Raw genomic sequence first — 20,594 nt, 5'->3', positions numbered from 1 at the left:
TTCTGGGTAGCTATTACCTCTTTGACTTTACTTCTTGTTTCTTTTAGTCCGTTCTCAAAATATACCAGACACACCCCACTTTAGTATCTTTGCACTGGCTGGATGTCTTCATCTCCTATGAGTTTTTCTTCAAGTGTGACCTTCTCAGTGAACCTTTGCTCAAATGCAGTCTTCTCAATGAACCTTCTAAGTGAAGCCAATGCTGATGACTTTAATTAAAATGGCAAAATAATGCATTCTAGCATTCCCAATCCCCATTATGCTGCTTTTTGTTGTTGTTTTTGATGGCACTTATTACCTTCTAATAAACTGTATAATTCACCCTGCTCAAATTCAAGTTCTCATACGAAGGTTCCTTGCCAGTTTGATTCACTGATGTATCTTAATGCATATTACCATGTCTGGTACATCGTAGGCACTCAACAAATATTGAATGAATGAATATATACATATTTAATGTATGCAAATCAAACTTTCACTTTTAAATTTATGCTAAATTCCTACCTATTCACCAATTTGTCAATTTGAGTAATAAATATTATGGGTCTCCTATATATCTAAAAGCCTATATCTGTTGCTTGAGGGAAAAATTTTAAAGTATGTAAGTGATCCACTTAACTATTAGAGAGGTAAGATGGTGTAGCAGGTTGGGTTCCCCAGGAAGCAGATCCAAAGGTGGAGATTAGTGTGTGGGAAGTCGGTGGGGCTGTGCTCTTCTGGAAGGGAACAGAAGGAAGTAGGATAGGGCAAAGGAGAGAAGTCAAGCTATGAAGCAGCTTCAGTAAAAGCCTCAGTTGACCCACACACAGGAGTTCTTAGAATGGAGTTATCTCCTTTGGAATGAGAGGCTCTGGTCCTTATATCCCCTCAAAGACTAGTCATTGAAAAGAGGCACCATAATAAAGTTGGCATGACCTTGGGAGAGGCACCCCTCATCTGCTGAGGCCATTCCTGAGGGAACTGGTGTCTGAGAGCTGTCTGCAGACATCACTCCCAGAAGCAGGATTAGTCGATTCTCAATTCTTAAAGGTGGATTTAGATGGTGCATCAGAGCACATAGCACAGACAGGAATGCAACTAACTACAACATGTGGTAGAAAGTGACAATGTCTTAAGTTTTATAAAGGGACTGTAGATAAACATTATTTATAATACTAAAACTTGAAACTACTTAAATGTTTAATAAGAAGTGACTGGTCAGATAAATTATGGAATAGCCAAACAAGAGAAGGTTGTGCAGATATTAAATATCATGCCCTTAAAAATATTTAAGGACATGTGAAATATGTAGTAAATGGTGCTAAGAAAAGAAAGGGGCAAAATTATATAAATTGGACACATACTTACAGACATTCTTTAAAGGCTGGAGGGAAATGCACGACACCAAAAGAGTGATCACTTCTGAATGGGGTAATGGTGATCTGTTATTTTCTTCTTTTCTGTTTTTTCACATCTTGTATAATGAAAGTGTATTTGCTTTTATAATTGTATAAATAACTTCTTAAAGAGGGATATAATAAAATATACTATTTTCTTTCTATTTTCAGATATTTACATCCAGAAGGATTGCCCTCTGACTATACAATCAGTTTTCTATTCCGGATTCTTCCTGATACTCCAGAGGAGCCATTTGCTCTTTGGGAGATTTTAAATAAAAATTCTGACCCATTGGTTGGAGTCATTTTAGATAGTAAGTAGATTTATTTATAAAACATTTGCACACACGTGTATGAGTAATGTATGTGGCATGTCATCTTGCTTGGTTTGTGTGTATTGTAGAGTAACTCACTTATTTTAAGCTATTTGTAAATACTAATAATGGACTATGTGATAGTTGATTCATTCATTTATCTACTCATTCTTTCAACAAATATTCATCGAGTTCCTACTATTTGCCAACGCCAGGCTCTGGGATTCAGTAGTGAGCAAGGTGGAGAAAGACAATTCCTGAGACATGCCGACTGTGGGAAGAGCATGCAACTTGATGCAGAGGAGGATGAGTGGGAGGGGTGGGATCTGAAGTCACTTTTCCTATATGGATATGATAAGTGTAAGATGCCTCTTTTGGGTTCCTGGGCCCAATTCCAACATGGGTGTTGGGCGTGGGGGGTGGAGGAGAGGCTCCCACACAACACCAAGCAATTCTTGGACACCAGCAGAGTATCTGAGAATTCAACTCCAATCTGATACTGTTTACCAGAGGTATCATCAGATTCCACAAGTTGAGGGCTTGTTCCTATAAGACTGCCCTCCTCCCCCTCCATTTCAGCCACCAGTGGCAAGCTCAGGCTGCTACCAGCTACGAGTTGGAGGTTCCGACAACCCGCTCCAGCTCAGGATGTCAACTGAAAGTCCAGATTTTTACCTGTACTTCTGACCCACAGTCTATGAATCAGAGGTTCCCACAACTTCCTCCTCGGGTTCAGTTAATTTGCTAGAGTGGCTCACAGAACTCAGAGAAGCATTTTACATACTAGATTACCAGTCTATTTTAAAAGGATATAACTCAGGAGCAAGGCATGGGGAAGAGGTGGGGAGCTTCCATGCCCTCTCCACCTGCACCACTCTCCTAGCACCTCCATATGTTTACCAAGCTGGAAATTCTCTGAACCCCATCCTTTTGGGTTTTTATGGATGCTTCATTACATAGGAATGATTGATTAACTCACTGGCCATTGGCAATTGAACTCAGTCTCCACCCCCTCTCCCCTCCCTAGAAGTTGGAGGGGGTAGGGGGACTGAAAGATCTAACCCTCTTGTCACATGACTGGTTCTCCAGGCAACCAGCCCTTATCCTTAGGTTACCTAAGGGCTTTCCAAAAGCCACTATATTAACATAACAAAAGGCACATTTTTTGTTCTTACCACAGGAAATTCCAAGGGTTTTAGGAGCTGCAAGGCAGGAACCCTAGACAAAGACCAAGTATATATGAGAAATATATTTTGGTCATCTGAATAACAAATATATATTTCTTTTAAGTCACAATGTTGCAATGCCTCTTTCATATCCTAGAAAAAAATGTCAGATTGGCAGCAGCATGTTTTGGGAAGAATTCTGGGATGGAGATATAAAATTGAAAGTTGCGTATGTGAGATCATCTAGAGAGTAAGTCCAGAAAGAAAAGAGAATAGTTGTGAATGAGAAATTCCATTGTTTGGAGATTGGAAAGTTGAGGAGGAAATAACAAAGGAAAGTTCTTAACCTTTACTCTTGGATGTCACAAATGATTATCACTTAAGAGAATTATCAAGTTTTTGGTTAATGTCCCTGAGTTTTCTAAATATATTTTTAGTTTAGGATCCCAGTCAATCTGGGAATGAAAATTTGGTGGTTATTGTTAGGTATTAACTCGAACATTTGGATAAGAAAAGTATTTTAAGCTATTTCCAACTAGTATTTGTTAAAGGACATTTCAGTACATGGAAATAAATCAACAACTAAACATTGTGAAAGCATTTTGTATTGATGTTGAAACTAAGGGAAAGCTGTAGATTAAAAAGGTGTAAATTCCTAACTCTATATACAACCAGGACTTGAAAACAAAGAAGTCTCTTGAAATGATTAATACTTACTCCTTTAGAAAGCAGAATGAAAAATTTAATTGTAACCGGGGAATGAATTAGTGAGAAAAATGTTCCTCTCTTTTTGTAAGAAAATATTCCTTGTAACATGAAGTACTCAAGAGTAGGAAGGGTTTTTTTTACTTGTTTGTTTGTTCATAATAAAAGACACGCTGAAATATCACTATTTTGGGGCAGTGTAAGTTACATGTCCTGGGAAAACTGGTTGCTTCAGTGGTTAAATAAGGCAAAGTGTCTGGTTTTTATTTCTTAAGATTTTGTTACCGAATTAAGTTGTATGAACCCTGCTCGGGGCCTAGCCTGGCCCATGCTCTCTGCCTTGGAGGGGGAGGGTTCCTTTTCCATTCGGGTTTAAGTAGGTGAATAGCAAAACCAAAGCCCAGATTGACACAGCACAAGCTTTATTCAGTGGCTAAAGAAAGGAGAACTGGGAACTAAGTTCACAGATCAACTTCTCACCCACCTGAGGAGAGAGATTTAATTTTTTTTTTAAACATCTTTATTGGAGTATAATTGCTTTACAATGGTGTGTTAGTTTCTGCATGATAACAAAGTGAATCCATTATACATATACATATATCTCCATATCCCCTCCCTCTTGCGTCTCCCTCCCATCCTTCCTATCCCACCCCTCTATGTGGTCACAAAGCACTGAGCTGATCTCCCTGTGCTATGCGGCTGCTTCCCACTAGCTATCTATTTTACATTTGGTAGTATATGTAAGTCCATGCCACTCTCTCACTTCGTACCAGCTTACCCTTCCCCCTCCCTGTGTCCTCAAGTCCATTCTCTACGTCTGCGTCTTTATTCCTGTCCTGCCCTTAGGTTCTTCAGAACCACCTTTTTTTTTTTTCTAGATTCCATATATATGTGTTAGCATACGGTATTTGTTTTTTTCTTTCTGACTTACTTCATTCTATATGACAGACTCTAGGTCCATCCACCTCACTACAAATAACTCAATTTCGTTTCTTTTTATGGCTGAGTAATATTCCATTGTATATATGTGCCACATCTTCTTTATCCATTCATCTGTTGATGGACACTTAGATTGCTTCCATGTCCTGGCTATTGTAAATAGAGCTGCAATTAACATTGTGGTACATGACTCTTTTTTTTTTTATTTTTTTTTATTTTGTTTATTTATTTTTGGCTATGTTGGGTCTTCGTTGCTGCGCGCGGGCTTTCTCTAGTTGCGGTGAGCGGGGGCTACTCTTCATTGCAGTGTGCGGGCTTCTCATTGCGGTGGCTTCTCTCGTTGTGTAGCACGGGCTCTAGGCACGTGGGCTTCAATAGTTGTGGCATGTGGGCTCAGTAGTTGTGGCTCACGGGCTCTAGAGCACAGGCTCAGTAGTTGTGGCGCATGGGCTTAGTTGCTCCGCGGCATGTGGGATCTTCCCGGACCAGGGATTGAACCCGTGTCCCCTGCCTTGGCAGGCGGATTCTCAACCACTGCGCCACCAGGGAAGCCCCATGACTCTTTTTGAATTATGGTTTTCTCAGGGTATATGCCCAGTAGTGGGACTGCTGGGTCGTATGGTAATTCTATTTTTAGTTTTTTAAGAAATCTCCATACTGTCTTCCATAGTGGCTGTATCAATTTACATTCCCACCAACAGTGCAAGAGGGTTCCCTTTTCTCCACACCCTCTCCAGCATTTATTGTTTGTAGATTTTTTGATGAAGGCCATTCTGATTGGTGTGAGGTGATTTAATGTTAAAGAGTAAAGACAAAGACAGGAGGAGTGAGGCTGATGATGGGGAAGCATAGGCATTAGTCTACCAGGGAAGGGGCAGGGCTTTTTCCAAGGGACTGAGGTGCCACCTCCTTTTTATCCTTTTTTGGTCCTTAATGGCTGCCAGTAAGTAGGTGTAGGTAACATGCTAAAGTAGTAAATCACCCTATAATGGGACTCAAGGTCTGTTGGAGGTCAGATTTATCATCATCTTGGTCCCAGCTGGTTCCACCTGTTTTTCTGTGTTTTTTGTTTTTTTGTACCTTCCTTTCTTACCTCTGGACCTTTTAACTTAAAAATTTATGTTCACTCCTGCTAAAGGTGGAGGGTTGGCAGCTTTTGAGCACGGGCATTCCTGCCAAAGGTGCGGGTTAGACGGTTGATGGGTTTTGAGCAAAGATCTGGAGCAGCTCTGGCAACAATTTGATTAACTTCATTTTTCCTTTTTGTCTGCCTCTACTTCCAACTTCAGACAACCATCTCCCAAAAGGAGATGTTTAGTAGTGGGAATGGGAGTATAGGCAAGGAACTACAGAGGAACAATATATGTCAGGGTCCTTGCCTCATCACCATCACTACATGGTTAAGTTAGTTAATCTGGCCATTTGAAAGCCTGGGGCAACCCAAGGACTATAGGTCATTTCCTTACCTACTCGTCACTTTGTCCTAAACAAAGCCTGAAGACAGAGGTTACATTATTTTGAGTTGACTTTTTAAAAAATTACCCATTTTAATACTTTCTCAAACGTTTTTATTTTCCTTTGTTTGATTAGATGGTGGGAAAACCCTAACATATTTCAACCATGACTACAGTGGGGATTTTCAAACTGTTACTTTTGAAGGACCTGAAATTAGGAAAATTTTCTATGGAAGCTTTCACAAGGTGAGTAATGCCTTGTATGCATATATTCTTTATTCTATTTGCTGTGGGCAAAGCAACAGAAGATAGTAAAACAAAAAATCCATAGAGCTTTGGATCTCATACTTCACCTGAAGTAAGAATTACCTGTGGGGCTTGTGAACAATGCCCCGACATTCTGATTTGGTAGTTCTGGGATGGGACCCTAAAATGTACATTTTTATCCAGTACCCCAGGGGATATTGATAGTGTCAGAAGGAAGATATTTTCCTCTATCCTTCTAGGTTCCTCTAGCTGGCCTAAGAATTAAATTGACATGAGACAGATTAACGGGAAAAACTCAAACAAAAGTTTAATAACATGTATACACGGGAGAGACCCAGGAAAAAATAGCCGCAAGCTTCACCTTAAATACCATCTTCAGCTAAAGACAAAAGAGGATTTTGAGGGTGGTAGTCTGGGACTTCAAAGGGAAGGAAGGTAATTCATATGGAGATGGAAAAGCAAATGTTTGGTAAATAAATATTTGCTGGGCCTGCAGAGACAATGGGACACAGATTTTCCCCCACCATACCTAGCCTATATTCTTTGCAGATATCTCTGGTGATAGCTCTGTTCTGAGAACAGCACTTCTGTCTACATCCTTTTAGGCAGTTAGAAGGAAGGTCAAAGGTTCTTCCTGAGTCTTTTGGGCCTTGATTGTTTTCATCTTGAAATGATCCGCATACCAAAGAGACATTTTGGGATGGCAAATTTTGGTGCCCTACCACAGAAGTGGTCCAGGTTCTTACTTTGAGGAACCATGTAGTAGAGGGTACTGTATTATTTAGCAGATAGTTGTTAGTTCACTACATTATGTATGATGTAGGAAGGATTGCTGGTCTACCTGGCCACCAATATAGATAAATACCAGCAGCCAAATCATGTTGAAAGATGTAGACAGATTGCACTGAGACATATATATATATATATATATATATACAGACAACCCATCACTGCCATTATATAAGTTACCCGGAGGAAGCTGGTAAAACCTGACTTTAGTTGTTCTTATTTTAACCTGGCACTTGTGATAGAACTCTGTTCATTCACATTTCACATCTCTGAAACACTTCGTTTTGGTGATCACTGGAGTAGACATGCTTCCTTCCAAACTTTACTGTTTCCTTTGTGTTTAGTGAATAATCCCGCTGATCTCTGGGCTGTTAAGGAATGCAACACCAAGAGTTCCAGAGAGCAGAGAATTTACTAAGTGGTACTGCAAAAAGCTTTGCCTCTTAACCATGCCCTTCTTGTCCTGTCAGAGGGAGGGAAGGGCTGTTGCAAAGCAGTCTTCATCTTGGCTTCTGTCTCCTGATGTAGAATGTGGTCAGATCTATCTAATCTACACAACTTTGCTACTTTCTGGGGTTTTGAATACCATAACTGTATAAGAACAATTGCATAACAAAATTCTGACTTTTTTGCATAAGAAAAGTTGCATAAAAACGGGGTGTTTTTTTTTTCTGGTTTAATAGGACTGTGCAACCAGAAGTACAAGGTATCTTAAAAACACATGAGATGCAGATGATTTATTAGTTCGTGGTTCAAAATAGTCCCATTAGCATTTCTTTGGAATTATTGTCATTTATTTACCGATTTCCTCTAGACATGATTCTTTTCTTGGTTAGGCAGAGTCAGTCACAAAGTAGCCAAGAAATATTACAGGCGAAATGAAAAGCATGTGAGATTTCATTAGTGTTTAAAAAAAAAAAAACAACATAGAGATGGTACCTGAATGTGGGACCATCATGGAAATGGTAAAAGTAGAACCTTTTTCCTTAAGCAAAACACATAGCGACAGGATTTCTTCTTTTCTCTTCCATACTTTTTGGTGATGAGTCATGCAGTTATGTAAATTTGGTTGACATTTTCTCCTGCTTCTTAACCTTCTAAAACATCTTTACTTTTATCAGCTACATGTTGTTGTCAGCAAGACTTTGGCCAAAGTGGTTATTGACTGCAAGCAAGTGGGTGAGAAGACAATAAATGCATCGTCTAATATCACATTAGATGGTGTCGAAGTCCTCGGGAGAATGGTTAGATCAAGAGGACCAAATGGAAACTCTGCACCAGTAAGTGGATAAATAAGTGAACCTGTGTTACTGATAAAGAAAAAAATCCTCTTGAAATATAATTATCTATCTTCCAGGGGAAAAATTTGGTAAAGGGATGGATGGAGGGAGGGCTGGATGAATGATAGATTGATGAATGGATAAACAAGTAGATAATGGCCTCTTCAAATGAATTAAAACATGAACGTTCAAAGCTCTTGCAATATGCTTCTGCTATATTATAAGGAGAATGCTCTAGGAATTAGACTAGTTTGTTTTCTAAATGGATTTTAAAATTCAAATAGTAAAATATTCATATTTTAAAATTCAAATAAAATATTGTGGCGTAAATGGTTTGTTAATGAGAATCAAAACTGTAAATGAACCTCATTTATATAAACAGATACAAATCCAAATAAAATATGTTATTATTATACACAGGAAATTGACATAAGTCTCTCATTTGGGTTAGATTTGGGCATTTTAAAACTGGATTCTTGCTATTGCTAATGTAAAATTAACCTTTAATCGTTAATAGTTATTTAAATAACAAATCATTCTAAGATATATTTTTCATCATACAACATGGAGTTTCAGACGAGGAGACTTCGAACTGGCAAAGAAATCACATTCCCTTCAGTCACTACCCGCAAAAAAGAGCATTGTACACAAGCTTTTGTTTTAACACCACACATTCACAGCTAATTAGTAACATTCTCTAATTTGAGTCATTCTATAATTAGAATCAATTAGCCTGGAGGGAATTTTATTCTTGTAAGCAATTCCAAATATTCAAATCTATACTTCTCTTCTGTGTAGCAGAATAATCAGGTTAATTATGATTCACTCTTATTGTCTTATGTTTTCAGAGATCTGTAGAACTAGCCAGCTATATGGAATTTTGGAAAGACCTGGTGGTTCTCAGAGTGTTTTTAAGCTGAAATCACTTAGTACAAATGAAATCTTCTAGTATATCAAATAAATGAGTATGTTTAAAACACACCCATGTTGATTGAATGGGAGAGGGGACATGGGGTAGAAGGTGCTGCCATCCTCCAATGGTCCCTAAGGGCGCTTTGAGGAACACAGTTCTAATTCGTCTCCTCTAGTATAACCCCTTCACTTTATATACCAGGAAACAGTCCCAGAGTGGTGAGGGAATTTACTTTGGGACAGTTTGCTGTTTCATGGCATTTCTCTTTGTGGTAACAATAGAAATGAAATCCTTGTGTACAATCAGGGTATATTGACGCTTTCAGATCTTCATAGATGTGTGCTAATTAGTTTAACACTTAGCTTTGAAGTATCTTTAAAAGTACTTTTGTTTCTACTTTGCTTTGGAGAACTATGGATTAGATGTTTGAAAAGAGGGAATATAACAGCTATGGAAGTCTCTTTTGTTTTCAGTTGTGGTAAGAGACTTTTAAGAATGTTTACATGATATTGAGGAGTTATCTCCTCTTAATACGTGGTATTCCATGTGGATTAAGAAACATTTCACCTTCTGCTTCATGGAAGATACTTTTAGGATAGCACACTTCAGAATTTACAGGGCTCCAGAACTGGCAAACTACGGATACCTTGTATGGATAAATGGATGTATATAGATGGATGCTTAGAAGGATGAATGAATAGACTCTAATTTAAGAAAGAGAAACAATTCCAGATTATGGCCCATATCACTTAGTACTATCATTATTTTTTTATTTTAAACATAATGCATATAAAATCCCTGACACTTAATAGCCATTCAATGAAGAACAGCTATTTTTATTGAAGAATGTCAACCATACCTTTTCCATCTCACCTTTTCTAAACCTCTAGTACTTGCTTAACCCTTGATTATTTGTAGTCATATATTATTTTCTTGCTCTTTCATGTAACTGCATTTCACTTCTCTAGCCAGAGTATAAACCCCTCAAAACAGAAACCATGTCTTGGTCTTCATTTGCAACGACCCACGTCTACCCTACATCACAGTATCTAATAAATTCGTATGAACAGAGTACTTTCTCAAGAAACATTTGATAGGAATTAAATAGGAAGTCATCTATTTGAATTGTATCATGTCTTTTCTTAAAATGTTTTGCATATATAGTATTCCATGTGTGGTATTGACAACAGTCCACTAATATATATCATACCATCTCCTAATTGTAATTCATACTTTACAACTACAGTTTTATAATTACAGTTACAAATTAATTGTATTTCAAATTACCCTCTACGTAGTAATTTTACTCCAATTGTGTGACCAATTAAATATTAAAGAATTTATTTCTGAAAGCAAAAATGACTGTAGGTGTCAGGCCTACTGGTGATAAATCTTTACTTTTGACCATGAAAGAAAAGCAATTAAACAGAGCACCCTCTGTGGTAACTTCCACCCAGTAGGAGACAAAGGGCAATTTATAGAAGTCAATCATTAAAGAGTTCTTTGTAAGCCTAGTAGGAAAAAAGTTGTAGCTTTTGCTAGAATCTAGACGTCCACAAAGGATTAGTAAATAGATTTTTAGTCTACCCACTTATTGAGGAATTTGATTATGTTGAAATGGATGATATTAGAGTAGATCTCAAGAATGTGATTGAAAACTCACTTGCTTTTTTGGGTTATTAACTGTTTCAGGTCAAGGCAAGAGAGAAGCTTCAGTCTTCAGTTCTCAATTTAGAAATCATACATTGCTAATATAATCTTGATATACATATGCAAAAGGGAATGTGTAATGTGCAAGTTTTGGGTCATTCCAGGAGGGGTAATTATCATCTAAGAGGGATGAGTAGTTTATAGGTAAGCATTCCCTGGCAAATTCAGCAATGATTCAAAAAATGCCAAGTGATAGAACTCTAAATTATCAGTCTTTAAAGACTACAGGTTTTTTAAACCAAAGTTGAGTGGAGGAGAGATTAATGGATTTAGAGATATAGTAACTACTGTATTGAAATTACTCATATTCATAATAAAAACAACTTGCGTTCAGCAATGCAAGATTTTACAGGCAGCAAAAGTCCCTAGTGAGACTAAACTAATAGGCAGGCTTAATTTAGCCGTCAAAACACACCTGGGAAGAAACTTAACAACTGTGCTTCTCCTTTCCAATATTCTTTCTCCTGAGAAGTTTCTTCTACCTTTTCTGATACCTAATGAAATTATCATGCTGCCAATCAGAGATGATTCAAGAAAAAATTTGAGCTTCTGGCATTGATTATGTTTGTTAGTGTCTTTTTTCCACCTTTTCAAATCTAACACTTATATAATTATACAACTGACATTTATTTAGCCCTCTGATGTGTAAATAAAGACAAATACAAATTATGTTATGGAGTTTTTAGTAATTTTATTTAGAGTTAAAGCTTTTATGTAGGAATCTATAGTAGACTAGTCAATGATCCTCTAGAAACAAGTGTTTTTCAATTGCAAGGAAATGGTTGTGTTTTCACTGGATTGTATCTTTTATTCCTTAAAATGATGATAGTGGCTAACATTTATTGCCTACTATGGACTAGGCAGTGTGAACATTTCTGAGATTATCTCGTTTAATCCTCCAATAACCCTAGAAAGAGATACTTATTATTATCCCCATTTTATAGATGCAGAAACTGAGACTTGAATAAGTTAGGGAGGAATCCCCTTTCAAAAGTGAGGAAAGTGAGATATGAGATTGTATCTGAGTTGCATGTGGTTACCCAATTTCCATTCTGAGCTCTTTTCCCTTGGGTCAGACTGATTATGATAGAACTTAAGGCAGAGGAGAGAATCTGGTCTGTAACAGTGACCATATGCCCTGTCTATTCACTGGCAAGTTCAAAAACTCACCATTATTTGAATTACAACCTTGAAATAAACGTGATCAAAATGTCCCCCCCAAGCATGTCTACACCTAAACATTCTAATTACTACCAACAACTACAACAGCTGTTCCTTTTCATCTCCTGATTGAATAGTGCCATCATGGTTTCCCTTAAATTCAGTAAGCTGACAGGTGAGCAAGTAAAAACACCCTGTTCAATAGGTGACGAGTGGTAAATGCTTAATAAATTTTAGTTTGGAAGTGGAATCAATCAAATTTACACACCAATTTAAAAGCAGAAGATGACCTAGGTCCTCAGGACTCTTTCTCCTATGTTCTCGGGCAATGTAAAGCTCTCTAAATATTTGTATAAGTTCAGGTACAGCTTGACTTCAAATTATAAGCTTAAAAATGTTATACTGGAAAAAAAATCAGCAGATGAAAACTGGTACTGAGTGGAAAGTTGAGCCAGGAGTACATTTTAATTTCCATTCACAGATCACAGTGACTCAACTGCCAAGAAATATTTTAATCTTATTTTCATGCTAACATCTGACCCCAAATGACTTGCCTTTTGTGCTACACCCAAACAAAAATGTCCAGTAATGAAAAAGTGTTTGTAATTGTCTAAGTATTCCCTTGAAAGAGATTATAAAAAGAGAAAGTGGGAGGGTACTTTTTTTTTTGGCCAGATATTTTTTTTCATAATGTTCAGTCAGTTACAAAGGAAAAAAGTTGCAGAAGTAAAATCGGGCTGCCTCTTAGTCACTTGAAGTATGATTTATTTTGAACCATATTGTCTTGCACTTTTAGGCACTCAAATATAAGATCTTTGGACATGTCATCTCTGTAATGTTTCCTCCATAATTTGTATAAATGTGTGTGTAATTGCTTCTGGAATAAAAGCCAGATTTTTAAAGAACAATCCCCAGAAATGTGCCTTGGAAAAGAAGTCTGTAAATAAAGGCTGAGGAATCTAAACTATTACGAATGCAAAACAATTATGAATAAATTTGTTGTACTCACACAAAAAAGGCTGCTGACTTCATCTAACTAGAAAAAGAAAAGACAGCCCACAAGCATTCTTCAAATGATAGTATCAGCCTCATTCAGCATTTAGTAGGTATTGGACCTCTTGAATAAATAAAATGAACTCATAAGAATCTCAGTAACTCAGTAGGGTAGGGGAATTTTAGCCAAAGGTTTGTATGGAGACATTATACTGTTATAGGTGATTGGGCAGTGAATGTTTATTCGAAAAACTTCAAGAAAGCCTGGTATATCCTGGGACTAGTAAAAAGCCTTTGCTTTAAATAAATCTTTCCATTCACTAAAATGTGTTCACACTGAGGGCTCTATTCAGAAATGGAAAATTTCTGAATGGATGAATGACTTACAGAATTAACTGAATCTATCTAATGCTGTCATAATGGGACCCATTTAATAAATGTCCCCAGATAAATGGCATTGTCAACTTAGGCTGGGGTATCTACATTTTAAACATTAGACTAATGATCTGTTCACTGCAAAATAAACCACAAGAAAATGAGGTGTGCTGTTCAAATCCCAGCCAGAATTCAGCTTTCAACATGTGCTTAAATTACTTTGACTTTTTCGTCCTGAGTCCTAATTTACAGAATGGGGTTGACATTACTATTATCATACCTCATAGTGGTGATTGAAAGATTAAATGATATAGGCAAAGTACTTAGGATAGTGCCTGGCACATAGTCAGTTTTTCAACAAGCGTTTGCTGCTATTGTTATTTGCTGAGATTTTTCTCAACCAAAACATTGATTATTGGGGACACAAACTACTGTTACATTTCTGCTCTCAATATTGCATCACTTTCATTTTCATTCAGCTATTTTGGCCTCTGTATTATATACTCCTACAGCTTAAAGATCAATTATAAAAGGGCTTTTGTACATGTTACATTAAAATAATATTTATTATTTATAACTGTATTCCGGGAACTGTTCTAAGTATTTCCCTTTATGAGTTCATTTTATTGTTATGGCTACTATTATTACTCTAATGAATAGCTACTATTGAATAGCTACTATTATTATCCTAATTTTATAGGTAAGGAAAATTGAGACTCCAACACATTAAATAATTTGTTTAAAGTGGCTTAGCTTGTGAGTGGATTACACCCAGGCAGCCTAGCTCCATACCCTCCTAATCCCTATGCTTCTTGAAATATCTTTGTTGCTATTGTTGTTTATGAAAATCAGCAGCCGTGTTCTCTAAAAATGCTTTAATTTTAAAAACCTAATTTTTTAATGGTCATAATTTTGTTGTATGGTTGCCCTGAGCAGACTTAAATATCATACCCTTTGGGAAAAAAATTTTTTTAATACAGAAAATAAAAAAGAATAGTGAATCATGCAATATTTCTTCAAATAACACAGTGGTTTTATACTGAAAAAAGGAAACAGGATATCTTGATTTATGGATCTGCTTTCAAAATTTGTGTCATTTTATGAATCTTGCAAAACTCACTTGGGGAAGGATGTTTGCAGCAAGGCACAATTCTTCCTGGATGTAAGAAGAGAAAGCCTGACTTCATTTTCTTTACTGTCAGGTAGGGCAGGCTCTTTTTGTGATGCTGGAAGCACTGTTAGTAACCTATTTCAGTCATACCAACTACTTGAGTATTCTCATCTTCATCCAGCGGACCCTTGACAGGGATGAGAGAAAATAAGGCACCAAGAGTTTCCAGCTTTTGCTGAAAACACCACTTGCTGAAGGAAAGTTACAGATTTAAAATGCAAAGAATTTCATCCTTCTCCCAGCTCTGTAATTGATGACACTTTTTTCTTTTTTTTTTTTAAATGGAAGTATGGTTGATTTACAATGTTGTGTTAGTTTCAGGTGTACAGCAAAGTGATTCAGTTATAGCTAGCTAGCTAGCTAGCTAGCTAGATAATGTCTATTCTTTTTCAGATTCTTTTCCATTATAGGTTATTATAAGATACTGAATATAGTTCCCTGTGCCATACAGTAGATCCTTGTTGTTTATTTTATATATAATAGTGTGTATCTATTAATACCAAACTCCTGATGATATTCAATATTTGAAAATAATATAGGAAGAAATATAGTATTAGAAATGGTTGCGTCATGAAGCTAGTGTGAGCCCTTAATGATATTATAATGATGTTTCTAAATATTTCAAAATATACATTAACTTGTTTTTAACATAAATGAGTAGAACAAGGCTGTCTAAATATTTATGGTGTGATCGATGGCTTAAATAAAAATACACTTAGCACAGGTTCTCACAATACCGTATGTGAGTCTGTCATGACACCACATTGTAAACAGTATTTATGTGTCTGTCTCTTACTCCCTATAAATTCTTTGAGGGCAGAACTCTGTTTTTTTCCATTTTCATATCCTAAAGGAGGTCTACATGGTATCTGGCTTGCATTATGCACTAAAAAAAAAGTGGCCAAATATATGCATGAATGATGAAAGTCAGAATTAATTCAACAAGTCTTCGTCATGAATACCTGCCACATGTCTTCACAAGTTTTTTTTTTTGGCCGCATGGCGTGACATGTGGAATCTTAGTTCTCTGACCAGGGATCGAACCCATGCCCTCTGCAGTGGAAGCATGGAGTCCTAACCACTGGACCACCAGGGAATTCTCTACATGCCACATGTTATGATAGGGGGCACAAAGATGAATAAGTGGTTTTGTGTTCTTTGATGAGCTCCTAGTCTGAGGAGAAGAAAATATAAATAATTGTACTGTATGGTGGGACATATGCTATAAAAGATGTATGGAGCGTTGTGGAATTACAGAGGCACTTGGAGTAACTGTGATGGGAGGCCAGGGAGGATTTCAACAGAGGCACTAAGCTTTTTTAATTTATTCACTGTAATATTATGTTATAAATGTATTGGTGTTCTATTATGTAATACATACTATGAAATCATTATAATTATAAACACAATGTATCTATATATCTTTTATTGAATGACAATTTTCTTTTTAAATTGAAGTTCCAGTTACAGATGTTTGATATTGTTTGTTCCACATCATGGGCCAATAAAGACAAATGCTGTGAACTTCCTGGCCTGGTAAGAATTCTTCTTTCATTATTTGGTCTGTTCTTCACTGAAGTTTTCTAAAGTTATATTTAATTTTCCCTGAAAATGAAATGCTGTTTCACAAAACTCATGTCACAGATAGTTCATTGTGATGATGATGATGAAAATTAGAAAGAGGTTAAGAAGGAGGTGTGTCTGGAATCAGCAGGACACACGGACATACACGGTGGGAGCTCCACAGCTCCACAGGGTGCCTTTTACAGAGTCCAGATGTTCCCAAATTTCAGATTCATTGAAGCCTTTGGTGTCACAATAATTTTTTTCATGGCACCCCTGAGCCCAAAGAAATACCTAACAATTCCATACATAAGGTCATAGGTCCAAACATCTTCCTAGGTCTTTACGTCCTAACAACTCAGTAGCTGTATGAAAAATTGATAAACATAAATCGAAAATTTTAAATGATGTACTTATTTTTAAATAACCACAACTACTTACTAATGGGATGTGTATGCCTGTGGAGAATGCACTATTTCTCATGTCTTGGAATCTGATCAGACATCACCATTCTCACTTCTTTTTCCACATTGATTTTCCCCATGGTACTTGCTTTCCTTCATAGCTACTGCTGAAAAACCAGATTTGCAAATATATGACATCAAAAATAGTGTTTCAAAATCTAGCGTTGAAACTGTGAACTACCTTGAGCTAGTCATTCCTACGAAGTCCAATGGGTGCCGAATATTGCTGTTTCTCTTAATTCTTTTAAACACTCAGAGTGCCCCCGTGAGTTTGCTGTACTGCCCCAGGCCATCTTTCCACACAGTTTGGGAATCATAGGCATAATCTATATAACCTATGCAAGGCTGCTAGAAAAATACACTTTTTCTCATTATTAATACCAAGTGTAATTCACAGGGAGGGGGTACCTGTATATATATAAACAGATTATTCATAACTAAGGATCTTTAGGACCAGTGAGCTGAAATGTTGACCCTGTTATGGTTGGACAGGCATCATATCTTAAGAATTCAACTGGTTGAATAGGCATGGGGAAGACTTCATCAAGTCTAAAAGATTTGCTTTTTTAAGACCTTACACCAGATCACATCATCTGTTGCAGGCAGTAAATTCATGGTGACTATGTTTGAGAAGGAAATAAATTTTTTTTTCATCAAAATAAGTTTCCATTAAACTGTGGTGAGGAATTACATCAGAGACACTGTGATGTTATGCTTATGGGCAGGTAGATTGGAAACTGTAAAGGGAAACACTCAGAATCTTATGGAAAATGTGATCACCACATCTCCTAGGAAGGACCCAGCCCTTCTCAAAACTTTCCTTTTCATTTTTATCACTGAAGGTGTGTAAATCCCGTGGTAGAAATCCATGGATGGAGACACGGTCAACAGCCATGGCGAAACCATTCCCGAGTCTGTGGTCATAGGAGGCCTGCTGTCAGCCTAATTTGGGGGGATCTTTCAGGATACTTAAGTTTGTATTTCACTCAAGCTGCCCAAGATATCAGGCCAGATACGTTAGCAGGGTTTTTATCCTGTAATGAGCTGAAATTTTGACTATCGTCCAACATTTAGCGAGAAGCATATAAAGGCTCTTTGCTCAAAATTTTTGGGTTTCTGTTGTGAATATTTCAGAGACTGAGATTATTTTCATCTTGATAATTTAATTATCATCTGTGCTCTATTCAGCTCTAACATTACGTTTCCCAGGGTCTTAGAAAATGAAGCTCACTTTCTCTCTATCCAGAGGGACAGATGAACCCTTCGAAGTTCTGTAGTTTCTTATCCCAGGGCAGACTTCTTTTTGGCTGCTACTCCAAATGTGATATTCACAGATCATTCAATAGCCCTTAGCAAGTGCTCTGTCTTGGTTTACACTCCAGTAACTCATTCAGATACATTCAGCCTGGTATTCATCATCTATCTTGTAGTGTTACCTGGCAGCAAAATTCTCCAAGAGGAAATGACCTCCTATCCCAAAGCTTTAGATTGATGCTGTGATGTTTTCTTACTTTCAGTCACAGAAGGTGAGCAGTAGTTAAAATTGTTACAGGGATGATGTGTTTAAGCACTGTTTTTGTTTTCTTTTGTTTCTTTGCTTTAGTGTAGATGCAGTTGTTTTGATGGACTATTCCAACAAGTTTTCTTTTATCCTTTGAAATGGAAAAAAATGTTGTAACACAAAGGAAGTGTTCCGGACCTTTAGTCCATAGAGTACTACTTCTCCAACTGAATTAAATAGTAACCAGAATTTTTTTTTTTGCACCCACTTCTGCCTTTCTTTCTTCACCTGGATTCCCAAGCTTGTTTTATCAACATCCTTTGATAATAATGATGATCTAGACAGCCATTCATTGTTTCTTTCAAGAAAAGATTTTGTGGTCAGAAGAGAATATTCTCTGCCTTTCTAGACTAACGCCCACTTACGAATTTTTTTGAAGTGTCTTAAAGTGTTTTCTTTGAGTCCATAAAGCCATTTGTATAGACCATCTTGTTAATAGTTATGCTATTTCTTTTTCTCCTCAGAGGGATGAGGAGACCTGCCCAGAGCTTCCACATTCCTGCTCCTGTTCTGAAATCAATAAAGGGGCTCTGGGACCAGCAGGCCCACCGGTAAGTATTGCCTAGTTTGAACTTAAAATGTTCTTTAATAATATTTATAACTATCACTTGTTGCGTGTCTGTGCCCATCACTGTGCTAAATACTTACTCACTTAATCCTACAAGCAAACTGAAGCACAGAGAGGCCAAGTAACTTGCCTAAAGAACACAGCTTGGAGGAGCTCCTCTTCAAATCCGGGTCTCCATGACTACTGTAGATGATGCTCTTAACTCCTGCACCATACTATGTCTCACAGTGCTATCTATTCAGAATCTTCCCCTTGAAGTCCTGTGGCTTCTTTTCAGTGTGAATGTTTCAAACATTGGCCCCCTGCTTGTTGCTGTAAGATTTGCATACATCCCCTCTGCCCATTCTATATCAACATTGACATGTGAAGGGAGGTTTTTCAAAATCACTGGGAAAAGTACCCCATGTGAGCATGAAGTTCTCCATTACTGACTGGAACTTCATACAGAAAAGAAGGGGGCGGGGAAAGCGGAGAGGAAGGAAAAAGGAAGGAAAGGGGAGAGGAAGAGAGGAAAGGAGAGAGAGAGGGAAAGAGAGAGAGAAAGAAAACATTTTTTTCTTATAAACGTTATATATATATAGATTCATACATGTAAACATACATGTAAAAAGTAAATGTAACTTTTTCTCATTTGGTCAAATACTACAAAATGAAGGATTTTTATCGTTGGTGTTGATGTTAATTTGCAAAATCGTGCTAATTTATATCATATTTCACTCAAAGAAGACATTTAAAAATTCTTAGCACAGGTTGGCAACTGTCTATATTTCTCTACAAATAGGTCTTTAAAAAATTTTTATACAATTTTAAAGGTTACTTTCCATTTACAGTTATTATAAAATATTGGCTATATTCCCCACGTTGTACAATATATCCTTGAGTCTATCTTACACCCAATAGGCAAGAAAATATTTTTTAAAAATATAAAATGTATATAATTGTACTCTCTGGGTCTTTGAATTGACCGTGATAGACCTTTCGTAATATGTCTAAATGCTTATGTTTAACCTGCTAACCTGGGGTTATCAGCGTTTCTTTGAGATAAGTATGATATAGCTGGTCTTTGGTTAGGAAATGGCAAATATATCAAGGCAGAAGGACAAAGAAAACAGGGAGAAGATCCCGGAGCACATGAAACCCAGACCTTGCAGGAGGAATGTTCTGAGGCGGACCTGTGCTTACACGTGTCTTACCGTTGGCAACCGGTGCGGTCAGCACGCATGCGTAGATACCCCTCGCTGACAGCTGGCGTGCAGCATGGACATTTGCCCCAGGTTGGCCCCACCTACATAGTTTGTCTTCATTTGTGTAGCACACTTACCGAACTGAACAAAAAGGAAGAGAACCTGCTGAATATATCTGGAATATATCCCAGCAGTCTCTCCTTTATCTTTGGCACATAGAACACTCTTTCAAGCTCTGGACGTAGACCCGAATATTGATACTTTTTTTTTAACAAAAGACTCTATCCCAAAGAAGCAAATGCGGAGTTAATGGTAAAAGCATTAAATTTAAATAAGACTAGGTAAGTCATGGAGCCACTGTGAACCTCCATTTCCTCATGTATAAACAGCACTCACCTCTTGAACTGCCATTGTGAAGAATACACAGGATAATATGTATAAACATATTTTGTGCATTATAACTCATTGATCAGATGTAAGGAGTTGTCTTTAGTTTAATCTGGGAATTGAAAACAAAGATTTATTTTCGACTGTGTGTAGCTTGCTTTTTTTCACCCCAAAGTGTGTCTTTGAACTTTATCAAGGTTAATGCACATTGTTTAGTTTATTCGTTGTACCTTCTGTAAGGAATTCCACTATAT

General features: G+C 37.1%; 1 protein-coding gene across 5 annotated transcripts in view; it reads left to right on the top strand.

The window, feature by feature from the left end:
• COL14A1 (collagen type XIV alpha 1 chain) overlaps positions 1-20,594 on the top strand; it is a 241,550-nt gene that overhangs the window by 157,501 nt on the left and 63,455 nt on the right. For all 5 annotated transcript variants that reach the window (XM_036829890.1, XM_036829894.1, XM_036829891.1 and 2 more), the window contains exons 32-36: positions 1,548-1,690; positions 6,091-6,200; positions 8,132-8,290; positions 16,072-16,149; positions 18,666-18,752. In XM_036829890.1, the coding sequence (XP_036685785.1) occupies positions 1,548-1,690; positions 6,091-6,200; positions 8,132-8,290; positions 16,072-16,149; positions 18,666-18,752 (577 nt within the window). The remainder of the gene's footprint in view (positions 1-1,547; positions 1,691-6,090; positions 6,201-8,131; positions 8,291-16,071; positions 16,150-18,665; positions 18,753-20,594) is intronic.

The sequence above is a fragment of the Balaenoptera musculus genome, chromosome 17 (assembly GCF_009873245.2).
Source record: "Balaenoptera musculus isolate JJ_BM4_2016_0621 chromosome 17, mBalMus1.pri.v3, whole genome shotgun sequence".
Classification (NCBI taxonomy): Eukaryota; Metazoa; Chordata; class Mammalia; order Artiodactyla; family Balaenopteridae; genus Balaenoptera; species Balaenoptera musculus.
This window is presented reverse-complemented; position numbering and strand designations above follow the sequence as displayed.